Source organism: Leptidea sinapis, chromosome 22, assembly GCF_905404315.1.
Source record: "Leptidea sinapis chromosome 22, ilLepSina1.1, whole genome shotgun sequence".
Lineage (NCBI taxonomy): Eukaryota > Metazoa > Arthropoda > Insecta > Lepidoptera > Pieridae > Leptidea > Leptidea sinapis.
Window position 1 is genome coordinate 1,314,965 of NC_066286.1, and position 21,188 is coordinate 1,336,152.

Sequence of the window (21,188 nt, forward strand, 5' to 3'; positions counted from 1 at the left end):
CAGAGATTAAACTTTTTAACGTTCTTATTCAAGGTGATTATTCCACGTCCCATTTGCTGCGTTTATAATTCTTGTATTGAGTTCTTCCGCAGATGATACAGGCGAGATGTCGTAGGTAAGCCAGGCTATATTACAAAACTGATAATTGTTACTTATTATTAATTAAGTTAATTACTACAAAGTAGTTTCTGGTTCTAAATTTTATTTAATATTTGTATTTGTTGTTGTTTGTGTTTATTATTTTTATTTTATGGAAAAATTGTTTTTAATTTATTTTATGGCAATTTTAAAGAATTACCTTCAGTTTAGTTCGAACACGAATTTCCGCCTGCTTCATTTGTGATCATTTTTTTTCTGTTTCTTTCAAGTAAGTTCCTAGTTGTTATACATTGTTGGAGAGCTAAAAAACGCGCATGTTTTTTAAATAATCACATCATTTATTTATGCGTATATTTTTATTTTTAGGCATTTTATTGGAAAAATCTGAAAAAACAATTTATATAATATTAATCTAAGCACTTTGAATAGTCATTATAAAAATTTACACTATATTTATTCTTTTATTTTACTGATTTTACCATACTAAGTTGAGCTCGTGAGAAGAACATAGTACAAGAAACTCAACGGCCATACATTTTTACATAACAAATTAGTTTGTAAGGTGCTGCATCCAAACTATGAGTCGTGCTTACATATTATAATTATTTCATAAAAAGCAATAAAGAATAAAGTGTAAACTGGAAACGCATGGCGCATTTTAAATGGTAACATAGAGATCTCACCAAAAACAGCTTCATAACCATTTGCTATAAATATTCTCAAGCTTGGTTATAATCTAGTAAACGAGACATTATGCCTTCATTTTCTTCTAAATTATTTATAATAATATAACCTTTACTTTCATTCTCATTTGATTGATCAGTCCGTGAAGAAGGAGCAGCTGTATTAGGTAATATTATACAGTGAAGAAGAACAAGAATCAAAATACTGACGTTTTCTAGTGGTTCGTGTTCATTAGCACAAAGTTTCCTGATTTCAACGATTTTAGTTCCATGTGGCACAACAATTTCCTAAAGATGCCTTTTAGTTGTTTGGCATTAGGGTTATTATTATAACCACCACGCATACGTATAGCCCAAAAATAATTTTGCGCGGTGGCTATATTGGTATTCAAATATGATCTCAAATTCGTTGTCTGCTCCCTCGAGAACCTCGGAAACGATATTCATATTGTTGAATCATGATTTTGCGTGGCTGCCACCTTGGATTTAAAAAATGATCCCAAATTCGTACTGTGCACCCTCGAGAACATTGGATACGATATCCATATTGATGAAATCATAATTTTACGCGGCGGCCAACTTGGATTTCAAAAGTGATCCCAATTTCGTTTTCTGCATCCTAGAGAACCTCGGATACGATATCCATATTACTCAAATCATAATTTTTCATGCCGGCCATCTCGGATTTCAAAAATGATCCCAAATTCGTACTGTGCATCCTCGAAAACTTTGGATACGATATCCATATTTTTGAAATCATAAATTTTGCGCGGCGGCCATCTTGGATTTCAAATATGATCCCAAATTCGTACACATGCAGTGTACCTAGTGAACCTAGGATATGATATCCATATTTTTTAAATAGTTAAAAATAATGGTTTCTTTAAATAAAAGCTGGCAACGGGCGGCGCCTCTATCGTCTCGCTTTTTCATTTCATCGAGTTTCAAATCACAACGATTCTATAGAAGTTTCACTTCGAAAATTGTAGCAAACAAAAATTATACGTGTTGTTTTTATTAAATCCTAAATTTATATTTTATTTCTTCTTTCTTATTACATTTAATCTACTATTTCTCACAATTTACTGATTTAGGGAAATGTCTATTCACTTGCAACATCATTTGGCTGTCTATGTGCTTACGCGACGCTCAAGCAACCTTAATCCTGATATTACTTGCGTATTGACAGGAACTATGAATGAAACTATCGTTCTGAGCGTTATTATTCTAAGATGTAGCCTATAACTCACGGACTAGTAAAAAAAGATTATTTATTTTACACGTCCGTGCCAATAACTATTGTGTTGTCCCGACTTCGTTTTGTCGGACCATACATGAAGACAAACAGGCAAACTCACAAAAATTCTATAGACTGTTTGACTTTTTTAACACAACTTAATTTAAAATTGTGTTCTTTCCAACATGTCCAAAGAAGTGACTCAGCAACGCTGGTAGAGGAGGCAAGAGTGTTTGTGATAGAAACTGAAATCTCGTCACAATTTCTTATAAATAAAAACTCATAAAAAATAAGTACGCAAATCTGTCATTTCCCCAAGATTAATTCGATACCCCTGTTCAAAAGAGTAACAATTGAGAAAAGGGTTCCAAAACAAAACAACTCGAGTTGATACTGTATGAAACGAAAATATTCTACATATCTCAAACTTACTGAATGTAACTCTAACTCCGACTTGTTACACTTTAGAACTGAGGATCGAAATGATATCTTTTATTCTCCATAAAATTCACATTAGAAACTCTCTAATGAAGTTCAACAGCGTTAATGTTTATTGCGATCAATTTGGGTGGATCCATCCGGTCTTTTACAACGGAAATATCCAAAATTAAAAATAAGATAAAGAAAATGCTAGGTACTATATCTAGAAAGCTAAACCTAATTCAAGATATGTAGTTCATTCAACATGTTGCTGCCTGTCAGCCTACTATTCAGGTACCTAAGTGTTAAATTTACAATTACATAATGCGAGAGAGTGGTAAAAGACAAATAATCTCTATTCAGTTATGCTTAAAATAAGCGCTTTTGAATTGTCACTATAAATATTTCTTTGAAATGACTGATTCTTATTAAATATATTATATATTAAATTTCTGATTCGACGACCCATATAGCTGAATGGTTAGTGACCCTGATTACTACCCTGAGTACTACATCCAATATATGAATCGTGTACAAAGTGTTAGAAGCGTTTGAAATATTAAAATTTTTATAAAAAGTATTAAAGAATAAATTGTACCTATGCCAGTACCTACCTAAATATTATCCTATACCTATTGAATGCATCATGGTTGGGCCAGTAAAGTTCTCGAACGACGACCACGTACCGGAATACGAGGTGTTGGTAGGCCCCCCACAAGATGGACCGACGATCTGGCCAAGATCGCTGGAATACGTTGGATGAAGGCAGCGTAGGATCGATCGTCTTGGAGATCTTTCGGGAGTCCTTTGTGCAGCAGTAGACGTCTTCCGGCTGATGATGATTCATCAACCTTTAGAGCTTGAATTTATTGTTTGAACATTAGCTTCTTGGTCCTTAGTTTTACCTTACTAGGTTTAAGCTAACATACACATTGATAAATCAAAATCTATCTACGGTCACGCATAATCGGGCTGTATATACGCTAATATATTTATTATTCTTTTATGAAAGAGTAGGTAAAACAAGCGTCATTGTTCACCTGAAGTGAAGTGATCACCGCCGCCCATATTTTCTTGCAACATCAGAGGAATCACACTAACGTTGCCAGCCTTTAAGGAAGGTCTACGCGCTTTTATTGAAGGTACCAATGTCGTATAGTCCAGGAAACACCGCAAAGGGAAACATCCAGTCCACAGCTTGGTTGTAAGTCTAGCCAGAGTGACGTATAGACGTCCTACACCAGCACTATTACCCATGTCCAAGCTACCAGGGTTTTAGTCGTCAGCAATACAAATGGCTCTTGTTTTATAAAATATTTTGTTCAGTGTTGCGGTGTCAACGAGTGCTTACAATGATTTCCCGCCGTACTTCAAGTTTGGTGCTTCAAGTTCCGCCTATCAAGTCGAGGGAGCTTGGAATGAAGATGGTAATTAGCTATAGCGATATTATAATTTGTTATGTTTTTAAAGATAACCTTCACATCTGGGATTAATACACAAATAAAATTTTAAAACAAAATTTTATGAACGGTGCGGGACTCGAACCCACGACCTCTGGCGTTCCGAGCGAGTGCTCTTCCGACCACAACCTGAGAGTTGAACAAAGCATGGTTCATAAAAATTTTGTTTTTAAATTTTATTTGTATATACTTCAACAATTTCTCGTGTTAATTATTTTTGTCTGTTCGCGTTGAGCTCAAACACTACTAAAATAATTTTCATGTGGATTTCTCTAATAGACTGAGTGTTTGATTTAAAAGGGTTTCCTGTACAATTGATGTTATAAGTATTTTAGAATTTAACCAGAGTCAGAACTAGGTTCTATTGAACAGGATGCCAGATGGGTACCACAGCGGGACTAATAATCTACTGGCAGCTGGTGCAAGCAAGCTTTCAGCTTTAAGGCCAGGCCAGCTATTTTACTACCTACAACTCTCGTAGGTAGTAAAATAGCTGGCCTACTTACTGATAGTTAAGAGAATACATTCAAAATAGATTGATACGGTATGGTGTAACTTAATCACATGGTAATCCTTTTCAAACCAATACCAAACGAATCAGTGAATAAATGATAAGAAAGCTCATGGTAAGTCAGAGAGCAGTGGAGACGGCTATGCTCGGAGTTCCTTGTGAAACCGAATCAGAAACGATGAGATTTGTAGGAGTACCAAAATAACTGACATAGCCCAAATGATGGCGAAACTGAAGTGGCAGGGCATAGATGGCCGTTGGGGCAATAACGTGGCGTTTACGTACCGGAAGACGCAGTGTTGGTAGTCCCCCCACAATATGGACCGATAATCTATCTGGTCAATATTTCGGGTTTAGGTTGGATGGGGGCAACGCAAGACCGATCATCGCGGAGATTTTTGTGGGAGGCTGATATGATGATGAAGTGAATGAATACGGAAAGCCGTCCAAAAGCGATTTACTTAAGTCCCAGTTTTTTATATGAGAGTGCGCAAACAGGGAAAGGCTCAGGTGATGATATTAGGATGTAGGAGGTAAGGAGCATGGACACCCTAATGCCAAGTGTCAAGAGATGCGTAGGCGGCCCTTAAGTTGGGAGTATGCTCTTAGCTTGAAGATCCCTCAGTCATATCGATTTGGAAAAATCGCAGCCGGTAATCACACAAATTAGCTGTGTGAGGCAACAAGTTCCGCGCAAAACACGCGGTTCTAGAATATTAGGTACACGTTAACATGATGTAGGTAGAATTTCGCATTTTGACGTGATCTCCAGAGTTCAATCTAATCAACCTGAGTCCTGAACAACTCGACTAAGAACTCACCGTGATAAATGCGGTAGAAGATGCAGGGAAAACCCACATCTCTACCCAACGCAAAGAATCGATCCAATCCGAGATGACTTGATCGTCGATTTAATTTGTCATATATACTCAAGAATTATAATGACATGACACCAGATTAGGCAGCAGAACAAGTAGTAAGTAAAATAACGTCTTATTTATCAAGGTGACAGCGAGTGGTTGCCGCTCAGAATTAGTTTTCGAAAGCCTCCTTTCGAGGGCAATGATCCTGAGTGTAAATAATAAAAGAATACAACATGTATTTATTTTTTATTACTCCACCTTTATTTCGGCAATAACGGTGGATTGGATGATCTGCAGTTTTACCAAATTACCGAAACAGCTCCAGCTTGTTCAAAATCAAGCAAGCCTACGTTAAGAATTTTAATTTTAGATACTTATATCGATTGATTTAGTTTGTTTTAATTATTATACCTGTACTTTGCACGTTTTTACACTCTAGAGACTTGCACCTTCTCATTTGGTTTGAAAATTTATATAAGCCTTTGTGATGCATTAATTTAACATTCTAGGAAAAACTGCAAGTATCTGGGACAATTTTGTTCACAAAATACCAAGCCCAATAGCTGAAAACGCGACCGGAGATGTAGCTGCGGACTCGTACCATCTGTGGAAAGAAGACGTTAGGATTGCTTCGGAGTTAGGCCTGAATTTCTACAGGTAGGTTACTGCAAATTTGGTAATTATATTCATATATGCAACTTTAGTCATTGTATTATAAATATAGTTATAAGATTTATTTTGTTTGAACAAATTGCTATGTACGTAGGCCACTCTAAAAGTTTTGCGTATCTTAAAAACAACGTTTCTCGCCTGCCTCACTTTTGTTGGCCTGTTCACATTTCTAAACACCCATTCACAAGATTGCTGTCTTTTTTCGGGTTCAAAACAATAAATCCACGCGGAGAGAGAGAACTTTTAAAATCGTAAAAAATCATCGCTCTAAAATCTTTTCGACTAATTCCATTTTCGTTGCGTACGTAGAACTTTGATGTGTGATAAAAAAACAATTGACAAATGATTTCCCGCCAATTTTTTTTTATTACTAAGAAGGTTACAACGTCTCAAAAAATATAACATTTTTGAATTTTGAACATTCGAAATTCAAATAGTTCCGATTAGCTAGAAGTTCAAAACTTTTAGTGTGCCCCATGTATATGCAACTTTATTCGAAGAGTTTAGGCACGTTTAGGTAAACTAGCTTCTCTCATTTTTCATCTTTTTTAATACCTAATATTCATGCTTAGCTTCTCAACCACATCTTTGTTCTTTAATTTTTAATTACTTTCTTTTGTGAAATATTAGTTTTAAGTCTCCTTTTTTTATAAATTTAGTTTTTGAGACATGTGTTGCCTACTTAAACTATAGTTGTAATATAACCTCATATTTAGCAATATTTTATATTATTACCCAAATTAAATCAGCTTAATTTGAATATATATTTGCTAGGTTTTCTATAAGTTGGCCACGACTTCTTCCAAATGGTTTCTCAAATGAAATTAATGAAGCAGGAGTTGAGTACTACAATAATTTGATAAATGGTCTTCTAGAAGCAGGCATTGAGCCTGTGGTGACTCTGTATCATTGGGATTTACCGACAATATTGCAAGAATTGGGTAAGTGGTATTTTTTTAACACTCTCTCTAACGGTCTGTCAAAGTTCTGTCATGCTGTCATACTGTCATTCGTACTGGAGCTTCATATGTTTGGTGGATTTGAGAAAAAATATGCGCACGGAATATGTGATGTTTAGTAATCACCGTTGCCCGTACCGTACTGTCTTGCAACAGCTGAGCCGTTTTTTGTAGGTACCCTTGTCGTATCGTCTTGGAAACGCCACGAAAGAAAAGTCATTTTCAGCTTTTTTGTACGTAGAAGAAAGTTCTTTTAAAACTACACTGTAGAGGAACGCCAGATATCCAAATAGTTGGGATGTTATCCTAATTTTTGCGAAGGTGGAGTTCGGCGTCAGAAATCAGGTTAAGCCGCTCTTAGGGACACTCCTCGTGATAAATATCTTATCCAATGTTTATATTTTCATCGGGAATGTAAAAACGAGGCCGTAGGTATGGCACTGGTGTGATCCACAGTTAGTTTCAACTTTAGCCACACACTGAGCTAGTGAGCACACTTTAGTACAGGTACCTAAGCCTTAAGCACTACGTAGCCCCAATTAACGTAATAACTGGCCACATCTGACTGGCTGGCACTGGCTGTTTGTATTTGCCAACTTAAATATCATTCCACAAGTTTACTAAATTGGACAAACCCTTAAAATTACAAAAATAAAAATTACTTATTCCCGAAAGACATAAAAAAGACACATGTTGAGAATCGACAGACAATATAAAGTAAAATATGAATATATTGTGTTAACGGAATAAAACGAAGAAGCAATAAAGATTTTTTTTTTTTATATTTTATGGTGTCAATGAAGCACTATCATCGTATAGAAAAAAATGGCGTAGATACTCAAAGTAGCAGAATGGCATGCCTTGCAATTGTTCTGTTATATTCAAATTTAAAGAACAAACCTGCTGTAACTATAGGCACTTGTAATAATCCTACTTTAAATCTGACGATTATAATTATTTTCGCTTTGTATCGGCATTCGTTATGCCATAGGTATACGGAATACGTACGATGATACGTTTTGAATCGGAAAATAAATTGTCACTTTAAGTATCTCAGTAACAGTCCCATAAAAAATCGAAAATGTCAATGGTCTTAAATTACTTTGAATTTCAGGTGGATGGGCCAATCCATTAATAGCAGACTGGTTCGCTGATTACTCCAGGGTCGTTTTCTCCCTATTCGCTGACAGAGTAAAGACCTGGATAACAATAAATGAACCCATAGTCATCTGTGAAGTAACTTATGGCCTAGGCGTCGCACCACCATCTGTCGTGGAAGACAAATTTTCACCGTATATTTGCAATAAAAACGTATTGTTGGCTCATGCGAAGGCCTATAGAGTGTACGACCGGGAGTTCAGAAGGCTTTATGGAGGTAAGGCATAGATTATTATTTATCATAAAAGTTAAGACTTTTTTCATAATATATCTTATTTATCGCTTACGATAAATAAGATATATTAATGGATTGAATTATTATAATTATTTAACCAAAGTCATAGCCCACATGATTGCGAAACTGAAGTGGCAGTGGGCAGGGCACATAGCTCGACGGACAGATGGCCGTTGGGGCAGTAAAGTCCTCGAATGGCGACCACGTACTGGAGTACGTAGTGTTGGTAGGCCCGCCATAAGATCTGTTCAAGATCGCCGGAATAGGTTGGATGGGGGCAGCGCTGGACTGATCGTCATGGCGATTGGTGGAGGCTTTTGTCCAGCAGTGGACGTCTTCCGGCTGATGATGATGATGATGAATGGATTGAATTAAATGGACGAGATAGTGGTTTTTATTCGTTTATATCCGCAGTTTGATCTAGAATATTATCAAAAATCACAAAGAATTCTAAAGGAATCAATTTTGAGAAAATAAATGCCTTTTCATGCCTGTTTAAAAAAAAAGCTTAAGTGAAGAGGCGGTAAAGTGAATTGAACCGGCCTAGTTAGGCTAGTTTTGAACAAATTAATATTATATGTAGCTATATGTTAACAGGTCGCCTGTCAATTTCGAACCACATAGTGTGGTACGAGCCTCTTACGCCGGCAGACGAATCCTTAGCAGAATTAACACGACAAAACGCAGTAAGTGTACATCAGGCGAAAGCCATCGTTTCTTCTCCCTTTTATCTTCTCTTTCAATCGCCTTGACACTCTCTATTAATTCTTTCTTAGTTTTAACTTTTTGTTTAGCTTTCTTTCATTGTTATTCGATACATCTGCATCCAGCCTAAGAATTGTATATATTTATTACATCGATTTTTTTTGCGTTCCTTGTAGATGTAATCTATCTTTTGGAAGAAAAAACTTGGATTGGATCACTTAGGGGTATGAAAAATAGATTTTGGCCGATTCCCAGACCTACCCGATATACACACAAAATTTCATACAAATCGGTTTTACCGTTTTGGAGGAGTTTGGTAACAAACACCGCGACACGAGAATTTTATATATTAGACTAGCTGACCCAGCAAACGTTGTATTACCATATAAAGTAATAAAAATTTATGGGGTATAAAAAGTAGATGCAACCGATTCTCAGACCTACCCAATATGCACACAAAATTTCATGAGAATTGGTCAAGCCGTTTCGGAGGAGTTTAACTATAAACACCGCGACACGAGAATTTTATATATTAGATTATAATATTAACGTAATCTGGAAAATAAAATACACACATCAAAAAAGTCTAAGCAACATGTACTAATTTAAATTTTAGGATGGTTTTTCACATTATAACGTTGTATTTTATTTTTAAAATAACATTTTTAGGGACCTATGATGTAAAAATAACAGCTGTTGTCTTTATAAGTTCTTTTAATAACAGAAATTAACAATATTAGAATATACTGCAGAAACTAAGGTACATAAGCAACTAAACATTTTTTTAACAAAATGAAATTTCAAAGGAAAATGTATTTATTGTGAAAGAATAGGATAATTTAATACAAAGTATGGCCTCCTCTGCTATTCAGAACTTGTCGGCAACGATTATTCATTGAATTAATGAGACTGTTTATGTTATCTTGCGGTATTCGCTTCCAATGGAATTGTAGCAAATCATTCAGCTGTTGGGTTGTTGTCACTCCGTCCAAGTCCTTCAAAACACGTCTATGGAGCATATCTAATGCGTGCTCGATGGGGTTGAGGTGTGGTGATTGTGCAGGCCAGGGCAATACCCGGAAGTTCTCCGTGCCAAGTATTGACTGGTTCGCCGAGTTGTATGTGAACGCGCATTGTCATGCATTAACGTAAATCGGAGCCAAAGGTTTGTGCAAATGGATGGACATAAGGTCTGAAAATATCCTCAACGTAATTTTCAGCGTTCATGTATCCATTTATAAAAACGAGCTCAGTTCTCCTGTTCTTCATAACACCCGCCCATACCATAACTGTTCATCTGCTGTATAGTTGAACTTCCTGTATACACCTGAGCCTTTCAGTATTTCTGGGCCGACGGTAAACTCGCACCCTTCTTGTATCAGGCCTAAACCCGAATCGCGACTCATCGGAAAACATAATTTTATCCCATTGTTCCTGGGTCCATGTTCTGCGTTCTCTACACCATTCACGGTATCGGTGGGCACCTAATTGGGCTTCGAGCTCACACAGTTTGGAGATTTACATCAACACCACTTGAATTTTGTAGCCTCAAACTTATCTCTCGAGCGGTTAACATCGGCTGGCGTCTTGCAGTCAGTGTATGTACCGGTCTTGCCGAGTGGTTGTACTCCTTTTACGGCCTGAATGCTGTTCAGCGGGTTCTCTTGTATTATTTTAGCGCTGCCAAAGACGACAAATAACACTTCTATGAATGCTAAAATGCCGAGATAGCTGAGATTGATTACTTCCCGCTTGCAACATCTCTACAGCTCTTTGCATTTCATTTGCCGTCAAATGACGTCGCTCTATGACGTAAAGAATATCTAACAATTTAATTTTGTCGCTAACTTTAATTAAATGGTTGATAAAATTATAAAATCAAGACTAAACGTAGTAATAAAAACGCACTTAAATTCGAACAAATTCCCTTTTTTTTATGGAATAGGAGGACAAACGAGCGTACGGGTCACCTGTTGTTAAGTGATCACTGCCGCCCACAATATCTTGCAACACCAGAGGAATCACAGGAGCGTTGCCGGCCTTAGTATGCCAGTATCTGCCAAAGATATTTTGTGCGCAGTGCAGACTTTTTGTATGCCGCAGACTCGATCGCACGAAAAGTGTGTCATGTGCGATAGGCCTTATGAACTAGTGACTAGTGTGTAATATTGTTAACCACGTGTGTGTTATAGTTCGGTTTATGGCCCTAAGAACAATGAAATAAGGCTCAATTTACAAGCAAGTGTGTTTAAAAATTAATTCCATCCATTAATTAAATCCACTGCCCTTTGTGATGTGGTAGATGAATTCTTTGGTGTGTGTAATTGGACTGATCGTATTAATAATTTTTGTATTCACAGGCCGGGCGATATGCACATGCGATTTTCTCCAGACAAGGAGGTTGGCCTCCAGAGATAGAGCAGCTACTGTTGGAGATTAGTATCCGGGAAGGATACAGATATTCCAGACTGCCAAGGTTCACTCAAGCTGAGAAAAAATTAATCAGAGGTTTGTTGATAAGCAACATTATAAGAATAAAATGAAATCAAAATCACCTTTTTCATGTAGGTCACGGAAATGACACTTAAGAATCTCTTCTTATTGAATCTACTGCTACTTCGTAAAGGGTTGAGCTAATGAGAAGAAGTAGCTTACTCTTTAAAATCAAGATGTACATTTTCATAGTTTTACAAATCATTTCAATTACAATATAATATGTAAACTGATACAATAAACATACTCAATCGTCAAATAGTTAATGCCTTACACGAGTAAAAAAGTAAATAAATTAATATAAAACAAAAGTTATTGAGTACAGTAGCTGCATCATCTACACAAACCGTAAGTAAGACTTGAATATTTTATAAAAATACATATTAATAATTTATATTATTAAATCTATTTTCTGAGATAATTAATTATACGTCTAAAAAGAGTCGTGTACTCATTGTAGAGCGTAAATACTTTCAGTGGGCCGACGCCATTGATATTTGGAGAAATGCCGCCTCCGTCCAAACATATGTCAGGGTTGTCACATTTATTTTATTTTTTACTTTGTTCCTTATTTCTATCTGTTGATAGAATGTGTGTAGGGTACCTACTAAGAAAATAAATATATCGAATATGGATAATCAAAAATTGTTTATCAGTTTCGGTTACGGCTACCGATTTGAAATTATGTCGGATTATTCGATTGTAGCCGATAGTTTCGGTTACGAATATTCGAATTTTTGGAAAATATAAATCATGATTGATTTAGATTAAGGACGTATTTTGCTCATCTTACAGGAGGAAGTATATTATTTTATCAAAATAGACGTGACGTAAATGTGCAGTGTTAAAATTGTTCAAGTAATCCAATCCAATATTAGGTATGTGAATGAATGAATGAAAACTTTATTAATAACAAACCACACAGCATAAGACAACTAAATAAGACTTACACTTACGTGCCGTTAATATTTAGAAACATTTTGTAATTTCCGTCCATATTTCAAATAAAATGTTATTTAAAAATGTTTCAAAAAGACTTTTTCCAAAAAAATATTATAAAACAAATATTACAAAAAACTATGGAGGTAAGAAGGTAAGGAGAATCATCTGTGTATATGAAAAAGTATCCGTCAAAATGCAACAAATAAATAATAAATTTTTTTAAAGTAGGCAACACGAGTGAACTGTAAAACCCCTTTAAATTTCAACGGACGACATGCTCCCGCGCAAACAGGTAAGAAAAATTTGAAAAATAATGTATTTTATGGTTATTATGTGCATGTTTTTGTGAATTTATAAAATATCATTGTTTTTCTAATAAATTAAATAATTTTCAGTATAAATAATCATCTGGTTGGTGGTTTTATTCACATTTTAAATGGGTGTATCTCGCCGTGCACATTGCCAAGCCAGTTTTATGTTTATTTGGGATGTATCTCGTAGTACACACTACCAAATCCATCATTTTTCTAGGCATCTTTGGGTTATAAATATTACGCCATATGAAAATTATTTTGATATTCAAAGATTTTTTCTCTGGCAAGTAAAAGAAGCGCCAAACATAAAATAATACTAATGACTCTAGAGTCTAGATGCACGTTTCCCTTTAAAAATTCTGCAAGGTTATATTGACTACATTATTTTGTACAACCTGAGTTGTTGAAATTTTCAATAATTCACTACTTTAAATGACAATTATATTAAAATTATGTTTTACTTGCATGTGGTAATTGCCTGTAAGTGCAATAACACTTAGACTTACGCTTTTTTTGAATTATATTTAAAGTAATTTGTTAGTGATTATTGTGTTGGAGATGCTAATAAATAAAAAGATAAAAAAATCGGCATGCTTCAGTATCTACATTCATACCATTTACCAGTGGGAGGCTCCTTTGCACAGGATGCCGGCTAGATTATGGGTACCACAACGGCGTCTATTTCTGCCGTGAAGCAGTAATTTGTAAGCATTACTGTGTTTCGGTCTGAAGGGCGCCGTAGCTAGTGAAATTACTGTGCAAATGAGACTTAACATCTTATGTCTCAAGGTGACGAGCGCAGTTGTAGTGCCGCTCAGAATTTTTGAGGTCTTTCAAGAATCCTGAGCGGCACTGCATTGTAATGGGCAGGACGTATCAATTACCATCAGCTGAACGACCTGCTCGTCTCGTCCCTTATTTTCATAAAAAAAAAACATATCTAGTGCCTACACCAGCGCCTTTGTGGAAGGTTTTTGAACTGTTATTTACAACATAAGCTGGAAATTTTTTCAACTTTTGTCCCATATGAGATAACATATTTCAAATAAAATTATTTCAAAAATGTGTTTTAAAAAAGTATTTATTTTAAATAATATATAAAAAAAATATTATCAAAACACAGCACAGTAGTGTGAACCATTTCGATGGCTTTCAAATTAAAACAAACGTGCGACAGCCCTTAAAGTCGTGTCCCGAATTACTAACTAATTGGGCGTCCGCAGCGTATTGTAACGCGTCATTCCTCCCTCACACGCAGGATCGTTGCAGAATTAAAACAATTCAACAACATCTTTAATACTTCTATATTCACTTTCACTTTCTATTCAACATATTAAATTATAATATTATAATATTGACACCCTTTTTTACACAAATTATCTTGCCCCAAATTAGGCATATATTAGCCTGTGTTATGGGTTGCAAAACAACGATATATTAAATACAATATACTTACTTAAACATTCATTAATATATTTATTTAACCATGACTCGGAAACAAACATCCATATTCATCATATAAATGCTTGCTCCTGCCGGGATTCGAACCCGGGACCTCTAGCTTTGTCGGTAGGATCGCTAACCACTCGGCTATACAGGTCGTCAATTATATTTATAAATATTAAATATAAGGCCGAAAGCCAACCGTTCATACTTTACTTCATGATATATAATAATCTGTCTTCCATTCGTTTGCCTTCTCATCCGCGTCAATATTAAAATTTATAATATAATCTAATTATTCTTTAACTGAGTAAACTAAATGAGTTCTTATATGCGGATAAGAACTACTTGTATGCAACTCGGGCTTGCCAATCCGCGTCTTACCCCGGTTACCCCGCACGATTATCCTGTCTAGACCAGGGGTGCTCAAGCTTGAACTGCTGGCGATCTACCTCAAAATTATTAGACTACAATCGATCGACTCTGAGAGGTTTCAAGTATGTGTGATGAAGGATTGCCGGCTAGGTAGAGTGTCACGACGACATAGATATTAGTTTTGCGCAAAATATGCATTTTTTTAGTCAAGGTAAGCGTAGGTCTGCTCTTAAATGTCAATGAAAAAACTCATAATTATTATTCAAAATTGCGAGTTTATTGGTTCTTACAAAACAAACGCGTTCTAAGGTTCTAAGCTTAACTAAAGAGCGACTTTGGATGTTGAATTTGCATGACACTGCATGTCCTGAGCATACTTTTCATAAGATGGTACGTAATTACCGATTTTAGTTTATCATACCGGTTTTTTTTCTCGAAATCGACTCAAATGCACTCGCGATCTACCAGTCGATCCCGATCGACCGTTTGAGCACCCCTGGTCTAGACGGTCGACTGTTTTTGATATATATAGAGTGCGATCAAAGCATATGTTTAAATAGCAGTGCCATTCACGTACGGTGGTGTAAGGTGTTAGCAGTTTGCATACTGCTCACTTCAGTATGCGGAAGGCAGTACTTTGCAGTGCAAGCTGTAAAGACGAAGATAACTTTTGGAATTCGTATTAATTCCCGTCCACACTCCACACTTTTCACTTCAGTCAATTTCCCTTGTAGTGTGGAGGAAGAGTTAAACTTAAGCATCAGATGTTGAACACGGACTTTAATTGATTATGTGTTTAATATAACATCATATTAGATAAATTAATAGTATAGTTTTTAATTGTTTGTTTTATAATCTTAGTTATCAATTTTGATGTATATTGTTTTATACCTATTGTTATTTATGGAATGCATTGGTTAATAAAGAGAAGATGATAATACTAGGATGCCGCAGTCGCTCGTCGTACCGCTTCTCTGCGACGTATATTTGGGCGAAACTAGGGAAACTAAGTCTGTGTACAAAAACAAAACAAATTGAATCAAACAAGATTTGATCAATCGGCTCAATTTTTAAATAAATATAAATAGCGCGTGCTAATTTTGAATATAGTGTAAATCAGGTTTGTTTTTAATTATAAAATTGAATCAAGTTGAAATTCAAAATTCCGTCTCGATAATAACCTAGAAAATTTTAAAAGCTTTCTATGAGTTCAAAATTTTTTAAAATCTACCCAGAAATGGCCGAGAAACAATTTAACACAGAAATCAATTGGAGTCACCCGGTGGGAGCTCCGGTCAGCTTCGCTCTATAAGTCATGAAGTTTTAAAAGTCTAATTAAATTGTTCAGCTGGTCAGACTACGATAAACATTACCAAATTATTAAGGCTACATAAAATGTAACAATATAGAAATTACTAGCTGACCCGACAGAGGTTGTTCTATACATAGTTTAAAAAGAACACTTTTGGTTGGAATTTCGTAAATTCCTCTCAGCTGACCTCTACTCGGCGAAAGGAATATTCCTACCAAATTTCAAGTCTCTACGCCTGATTACAGATATCGTGATGATAAATATTATATAGGTGGAATTCTGTTATAAGTATTATAATATAAGATTATTAAATATTTTGCAATTCACAGGTACCGCAGACTTCTTTGGTCTCAACTATTATACCGCACGAAAAGTCAGGTATGCGCAACCCGGTGAAGATATAGGACCCTGGTTTACCAACGGTTATAAAGATGCGAACGCGGTATTGGAAATACCATCTGATGCGGTCCTTAGCGCCTCGTCTGCTCTTGCAGTAAGTTGAGAACTAAAGACCCAGTTCCAGATCTTAGTATGTATAATGATAGTTTCATATATTTTACCATATTTCTAATTTTTCAACTAAAAATTTTCGATGTTTAGTAATTGTTCAAGCACTTTGTAAAGGCGCATCTATTTAAAATCGCCATAGAGTACAAGTAAATATGGCAACCTCTCTATTCAAATATGTATTAGATACCGCGTTGAATATAATAGAAGTGCAAGAAATTGGGGGATCAGTAAGCTTATGTGCTAACACACTGACCTCTACTATTTACCACTGGACGTGCGGCTGTCAAAGTTCTTTTGTGCCTGTTTGATATTTGTCATTTTGGCGCTGTTGGCCATGTAGCGAGAGTCTGAGGTACTAAAACTAGCGATGACAACCTAGTAGACAACACAGATGGAGGGAAACTATTTACAAAAAATTATTACAAATTGTTTACTGTGTTACGTTTTTTCTTAAAGTATAAATAACACGGAAAAGGAAGGAACTTTATTCGAAATGAAAAAATACTTTAGAGTATTGTACGTTCCTTCGCTGCCATTTTTATTATGCGTCAAAATTAGTTCTTTGGACGCTCGCGAGTGGCGCTTCAAATAGGCACAAAACATTTGCTGTCAAACATATGGAACAGCCTGTCCAGTCGTATTTATACAGGTCAGTGGCTTAACTATTGTGCTCGGGAATACAAAGTTATCGGAATGTCATAAACAATATTCAACCTTATTACATTCTGTTAAGGTTTAGTTTATGTGTTGATATGTCTTTAAATGTATAGAACGTCATGTTGCGTCGGTGTCTATAATGACGAGCGTAATTGTGATGCCGCTCACTATTTTGAGTTAAATCAAGAATCCTGAGTGGCACTACATTGTAATGGCCAGGGCGTATGACTTACCAACAGGTGAACGTCATTCTCGTTGGTTACTGTTTCTCATGAAAAACGGCTTCGCGGTGACTCTGAAAGTCTGAAATATTTGCGTTTTTAAGCGATTGAGCCAGATAATATAGATTGAGGTTCTTCGTTTTATCTCGCTACAAAATTCGTTCAGCAAGGTAAGCTTGCTTACATAGCTCTGTTAAATTGCGAAGGTCATGTTTTAGAACGTTACAAGTACAGATAGCGCACTTTTTTCTGTGGTCGCATTACTTTGTCTATTCTTTTTCTAAATAAGCTGTATGGAACACTGCATGCTTTGAATATGCCAAGTGGATACTAAATAACGTAGGTTTTTGTGTAAGAAAAATCTTACTGAGTTTAATAAAAGTTTGGTTATAGAATAACGGAACCATATTGTACTAAATTAAATAAATATACTTTATATATTTATACCATACATTGCTAACAATGTATCGTAATCTTCTGAACAAAATGGTGTTGCAAACAAAATGTAATTTGTCTTTTCATTGCAGATTTACCCCAAAGGTATTCGCTCACTGTTATGTTGGATTCAGAAATCATACGGAAATGTTCCGATTTGGATCACAGAGAATGGTTTCCCCGGCAGCGAATTAGAGCTAAATGATTTCAATCGGATAAAATACATAAAGGACCATTTAGAACAGGTATCAACTACAAATATTTATAATCAGGGAGTATGACCATTCCACAGACTAACAATAATATAGTATTACATATACAAAAAAAGCGTGCGAAATAGAACAATATATGTAACGGAGATACAGCTAGATAGAAAAGGAAAGCGAATCTATTTTACTGTAACCAATTTTGATAAATAAGTCGTAAAGAACAGCCTGAGACTTGGACACTGAAAGCTGCAGACCGCAAACGCATTGACGCCTTTGAGATGTGGTGCTGGAGAAAGATGCTCCGTATCCCCTGCACAGCATTTCGGTATAATCTCTCCATACTGCATGAGCTCAGGATCTCCTCGCGATTGTCTTCCGAATGTCTGTGTAGAGTTTTAGAATACTTCGGTCACATCGCAAGGAAGGACGATGGAAACCTTGAGAGGCTCATTATGGTCGGCAAAATAAGTGGGAAGAGGGCTCGTGGACGCAGTCCAACACGATGGTCCGACCAGATCCGCTCCGCCCTCGACTCTCCGGTTCACAATGCCTTTCACACCAGAGACAGAAATAGATGGAGAGCGATCATACGAGAGAAAGTGATACAGAAGGGTTGTCACGACCCTCAGTACTGAGGATTACGACGCAGTGAGAGAGAAAGAGTCAGCCTTGGCATTAGCTTCTTAGTACAAATCACACATTGACAAATAAAAATTGATCCACATTATCGGGGCTGACCTCTACAGTAGTATATTCTAAGTCTATTGAAAATCCAGTTGAAGTTTGAACAGATATAATAATAATTATTATATAACAAAAAAAAAGATTGAAAGGGTTTGAATGAAATTTTAAATGAATACTAACCACAAATATATAAAACGTAAAGAGCGGGTTAGGTTATTTTTGTGATTTGTCCAAAGCATTTGACTGCGTCCACCATGAAAATTTACTCCTAAAATTAAAGCATTATGGAGTAAAACTACAGCCCTAAATCTTTAAAATCATATTTATGCAAAAGAGTTCAGATAGTCGACGTAAACAGCAAACGGTCTCCGGAAAAACCTGTAGGAATAAGTGCTCCGCAGGGATCTATTCTCGGTCCTTTCTTGTTTCTTATAATATATATATATATATATATATATATATATATATATATATATATATATATATAGATGATGACTTCATTTATTTTTAAAGTGAAATGACGTGCAGATCTTGATGACGAGGTTAGCCATGCACTCTAAAGGAATCAATTTTGAGAAAATAAACGCCTTTTTTTCCCTTTTATCTATATCCACTACTATGTATCTATATCTAGTACTATATATTTATATCTACTATATAAATCTGTATTGTTGATTATTTGTTCTTCTAGGTTAGCTTGGCAATGAACGTGGATGGAGTGAACGTCATAGGATACACGTTTTGGTCGCTGACTGACAACATGGAGTGGAATGATGGCTATAGGTAATATTCACAATATTTTTTATATTATAATATTAATACTTACGGAATTTTTCAATATCCGCCATCTTTGCTAACAACGTCTGATAAATTTAAGCTTTAGACGTGTCGTTATATTCATATTTACTGTGAGAGTGACACTGGGTATAAACTTTGAATCAAAACACAACATAAGCCGGGAGTAGCTCCACGTGGTGAAAACGGTAATAGTTTAACTGGCTAAAACTCAAACTCATTCAATAATTAAATTAAAAAAAACACGGTTATTTTAAAAACGAAAGAATCTATATGATTTGGAATTGAAGAAACCCGATTGCACTTAAGAATCGCCAATGTTGCTAAGGCAATAATGCTAAAATTGTCAATTAATAATAGTTTTTAGGCGCTTTAAGAAGTTTAGTGCAAACGGGCACTCGATTAATAATTGGGTTTAGTAAATTATAGAACAGGAGCCCATTGCATTTTTATTAACAATGTTTTTAAATGCTCAGAACTTATCTCACCAATAACTGTCATTAACTCTTCTTTAACTGCACATCATTCTTATGTCATGTTTTTAAGCTGCCTCTCAAATTAACATCGCACATACCACGCAAATCTCTCATTTCTACGCAAAACATCCGCTACCATAAATAAGCTTAGGAATCTACAAACACTGGTGAACAACCAGATGTGCCCTTTTGGAAATATTGTGGTTGCAGCACTGTCATCTCCTATTTTTAATGTTATTTTGAGAATTTGAATCCGAAAACATTTCATTTTATTGTTGTTGGATGAAATGTAAATAATTGGCAAAATAAAAACTAATCCCTTTTCGGACATTATAAAACAAATTTTCTGCTATTTTTTCAGGACAAAGTTTGGCCTCTATCAAATAGACTTCAATGATCCTGAACGAAACAGGGTTGCCAGACTGTCTGCCCAATTCTACAAATGCGTGATCATACACCACAGTGTCGATGTGCCTGAGACCTGCTTCAAATCTGACACCAGAGTCAAAAGACAAGCATCATTTCTCTCGTTACCAAAACTTCCAAGTATCTCCAACGACATTAAAGCAATGAAAGCGATATTTGAGAACCGAGAATGTATTATAAAAGTATTTTTATTGCTTTTAAAGTTGATGGTACTAATGAACGCTAACCAAAATTAGCACAAGATACATAATATCTAACATACTTCATATTGATTAACAGAAAAAAACCTCTTTACTCAATATCTTTGTGTTTTTCTTAAGGACGCGTTTACGAATCCGACAAAAATAAGATATTTTTCGGTAGAGTTTGTGATAAATCAAACAAAATTAAAAACTGCCACAAATAGATTACTTCTTTATCTCTAATTAGCGGGAAATTTTTGCTTTGAAATTTTGATATTTTATGTCATAAAAACGATTATCCGTTACCTCTTCACACAAAATTGACGAAATGGGGCTTCATTCAGGATCAGTTTTCTGCTACTACTTACATAATTTTGTTTCTTAAAAATTACGTTAGGAGTGCAGATATAATATTTTCAAAACCACGGGAAATAAATTAATGAATATGTTATAAATAATCTCAGAAAAAAATATAAATGAATCGTCTAAAATTCATATACTTTTCTGATAAGCATGAGCTTTAAAGTGTGGTATTAAGGGTTATTTTATTTTGTCACTCCGTACGCATTGCACAGAAAGATCTATCGAAACAACGTCAGTCCGCGCTCGGCCGCCGTCGTGGGTAGTCACTATGTCGGTTGTAATCAGCAGCTCGTACTCGGAAAGATCGCTGTACGATCATGAATATTTTTTAGAAGCTCTACAATACTGT

At 35.6% G+C, this 21,188-nt stretch overlaps 1 protein-coding gene across 1 annotated transcript; it reads left to right on the plus strand.

Moving 5' to 3' along the window:
* The first annotated feature begins 2,681 nt into the window (after positions 1–2,681).
* Positions 2,682–20,595, plus strand: LOC126970987 (myrosinase 1-like). The gene is made up of 11 exons (XM_050817154.1): positions 2,682–2,733; positions 3,766–3,866; positions 5,783–5,930; positions 6,720–6,886; positions 8,019–8,279; positions 8,895–8,983; positions 11,363–11,510; positions 16,211–16,374; positions 17,797–17,949; positions 19,289–19,380; positions 20,230–20,595. The coding sequence occupies exons 1-11, from the start codon at positions 2,705–2,707 to the stop codon at positions 20,528–20,530; spliced, it is 1,653 nt and encodes a 550-aa protein (XP_050673111.1). The 5' UTR covers positions 2,682–2,704; the 3' UTR covers positions 20,531–20,595.
* Positions 20,596–21,188: the final 593 nt, after the last annotated feature.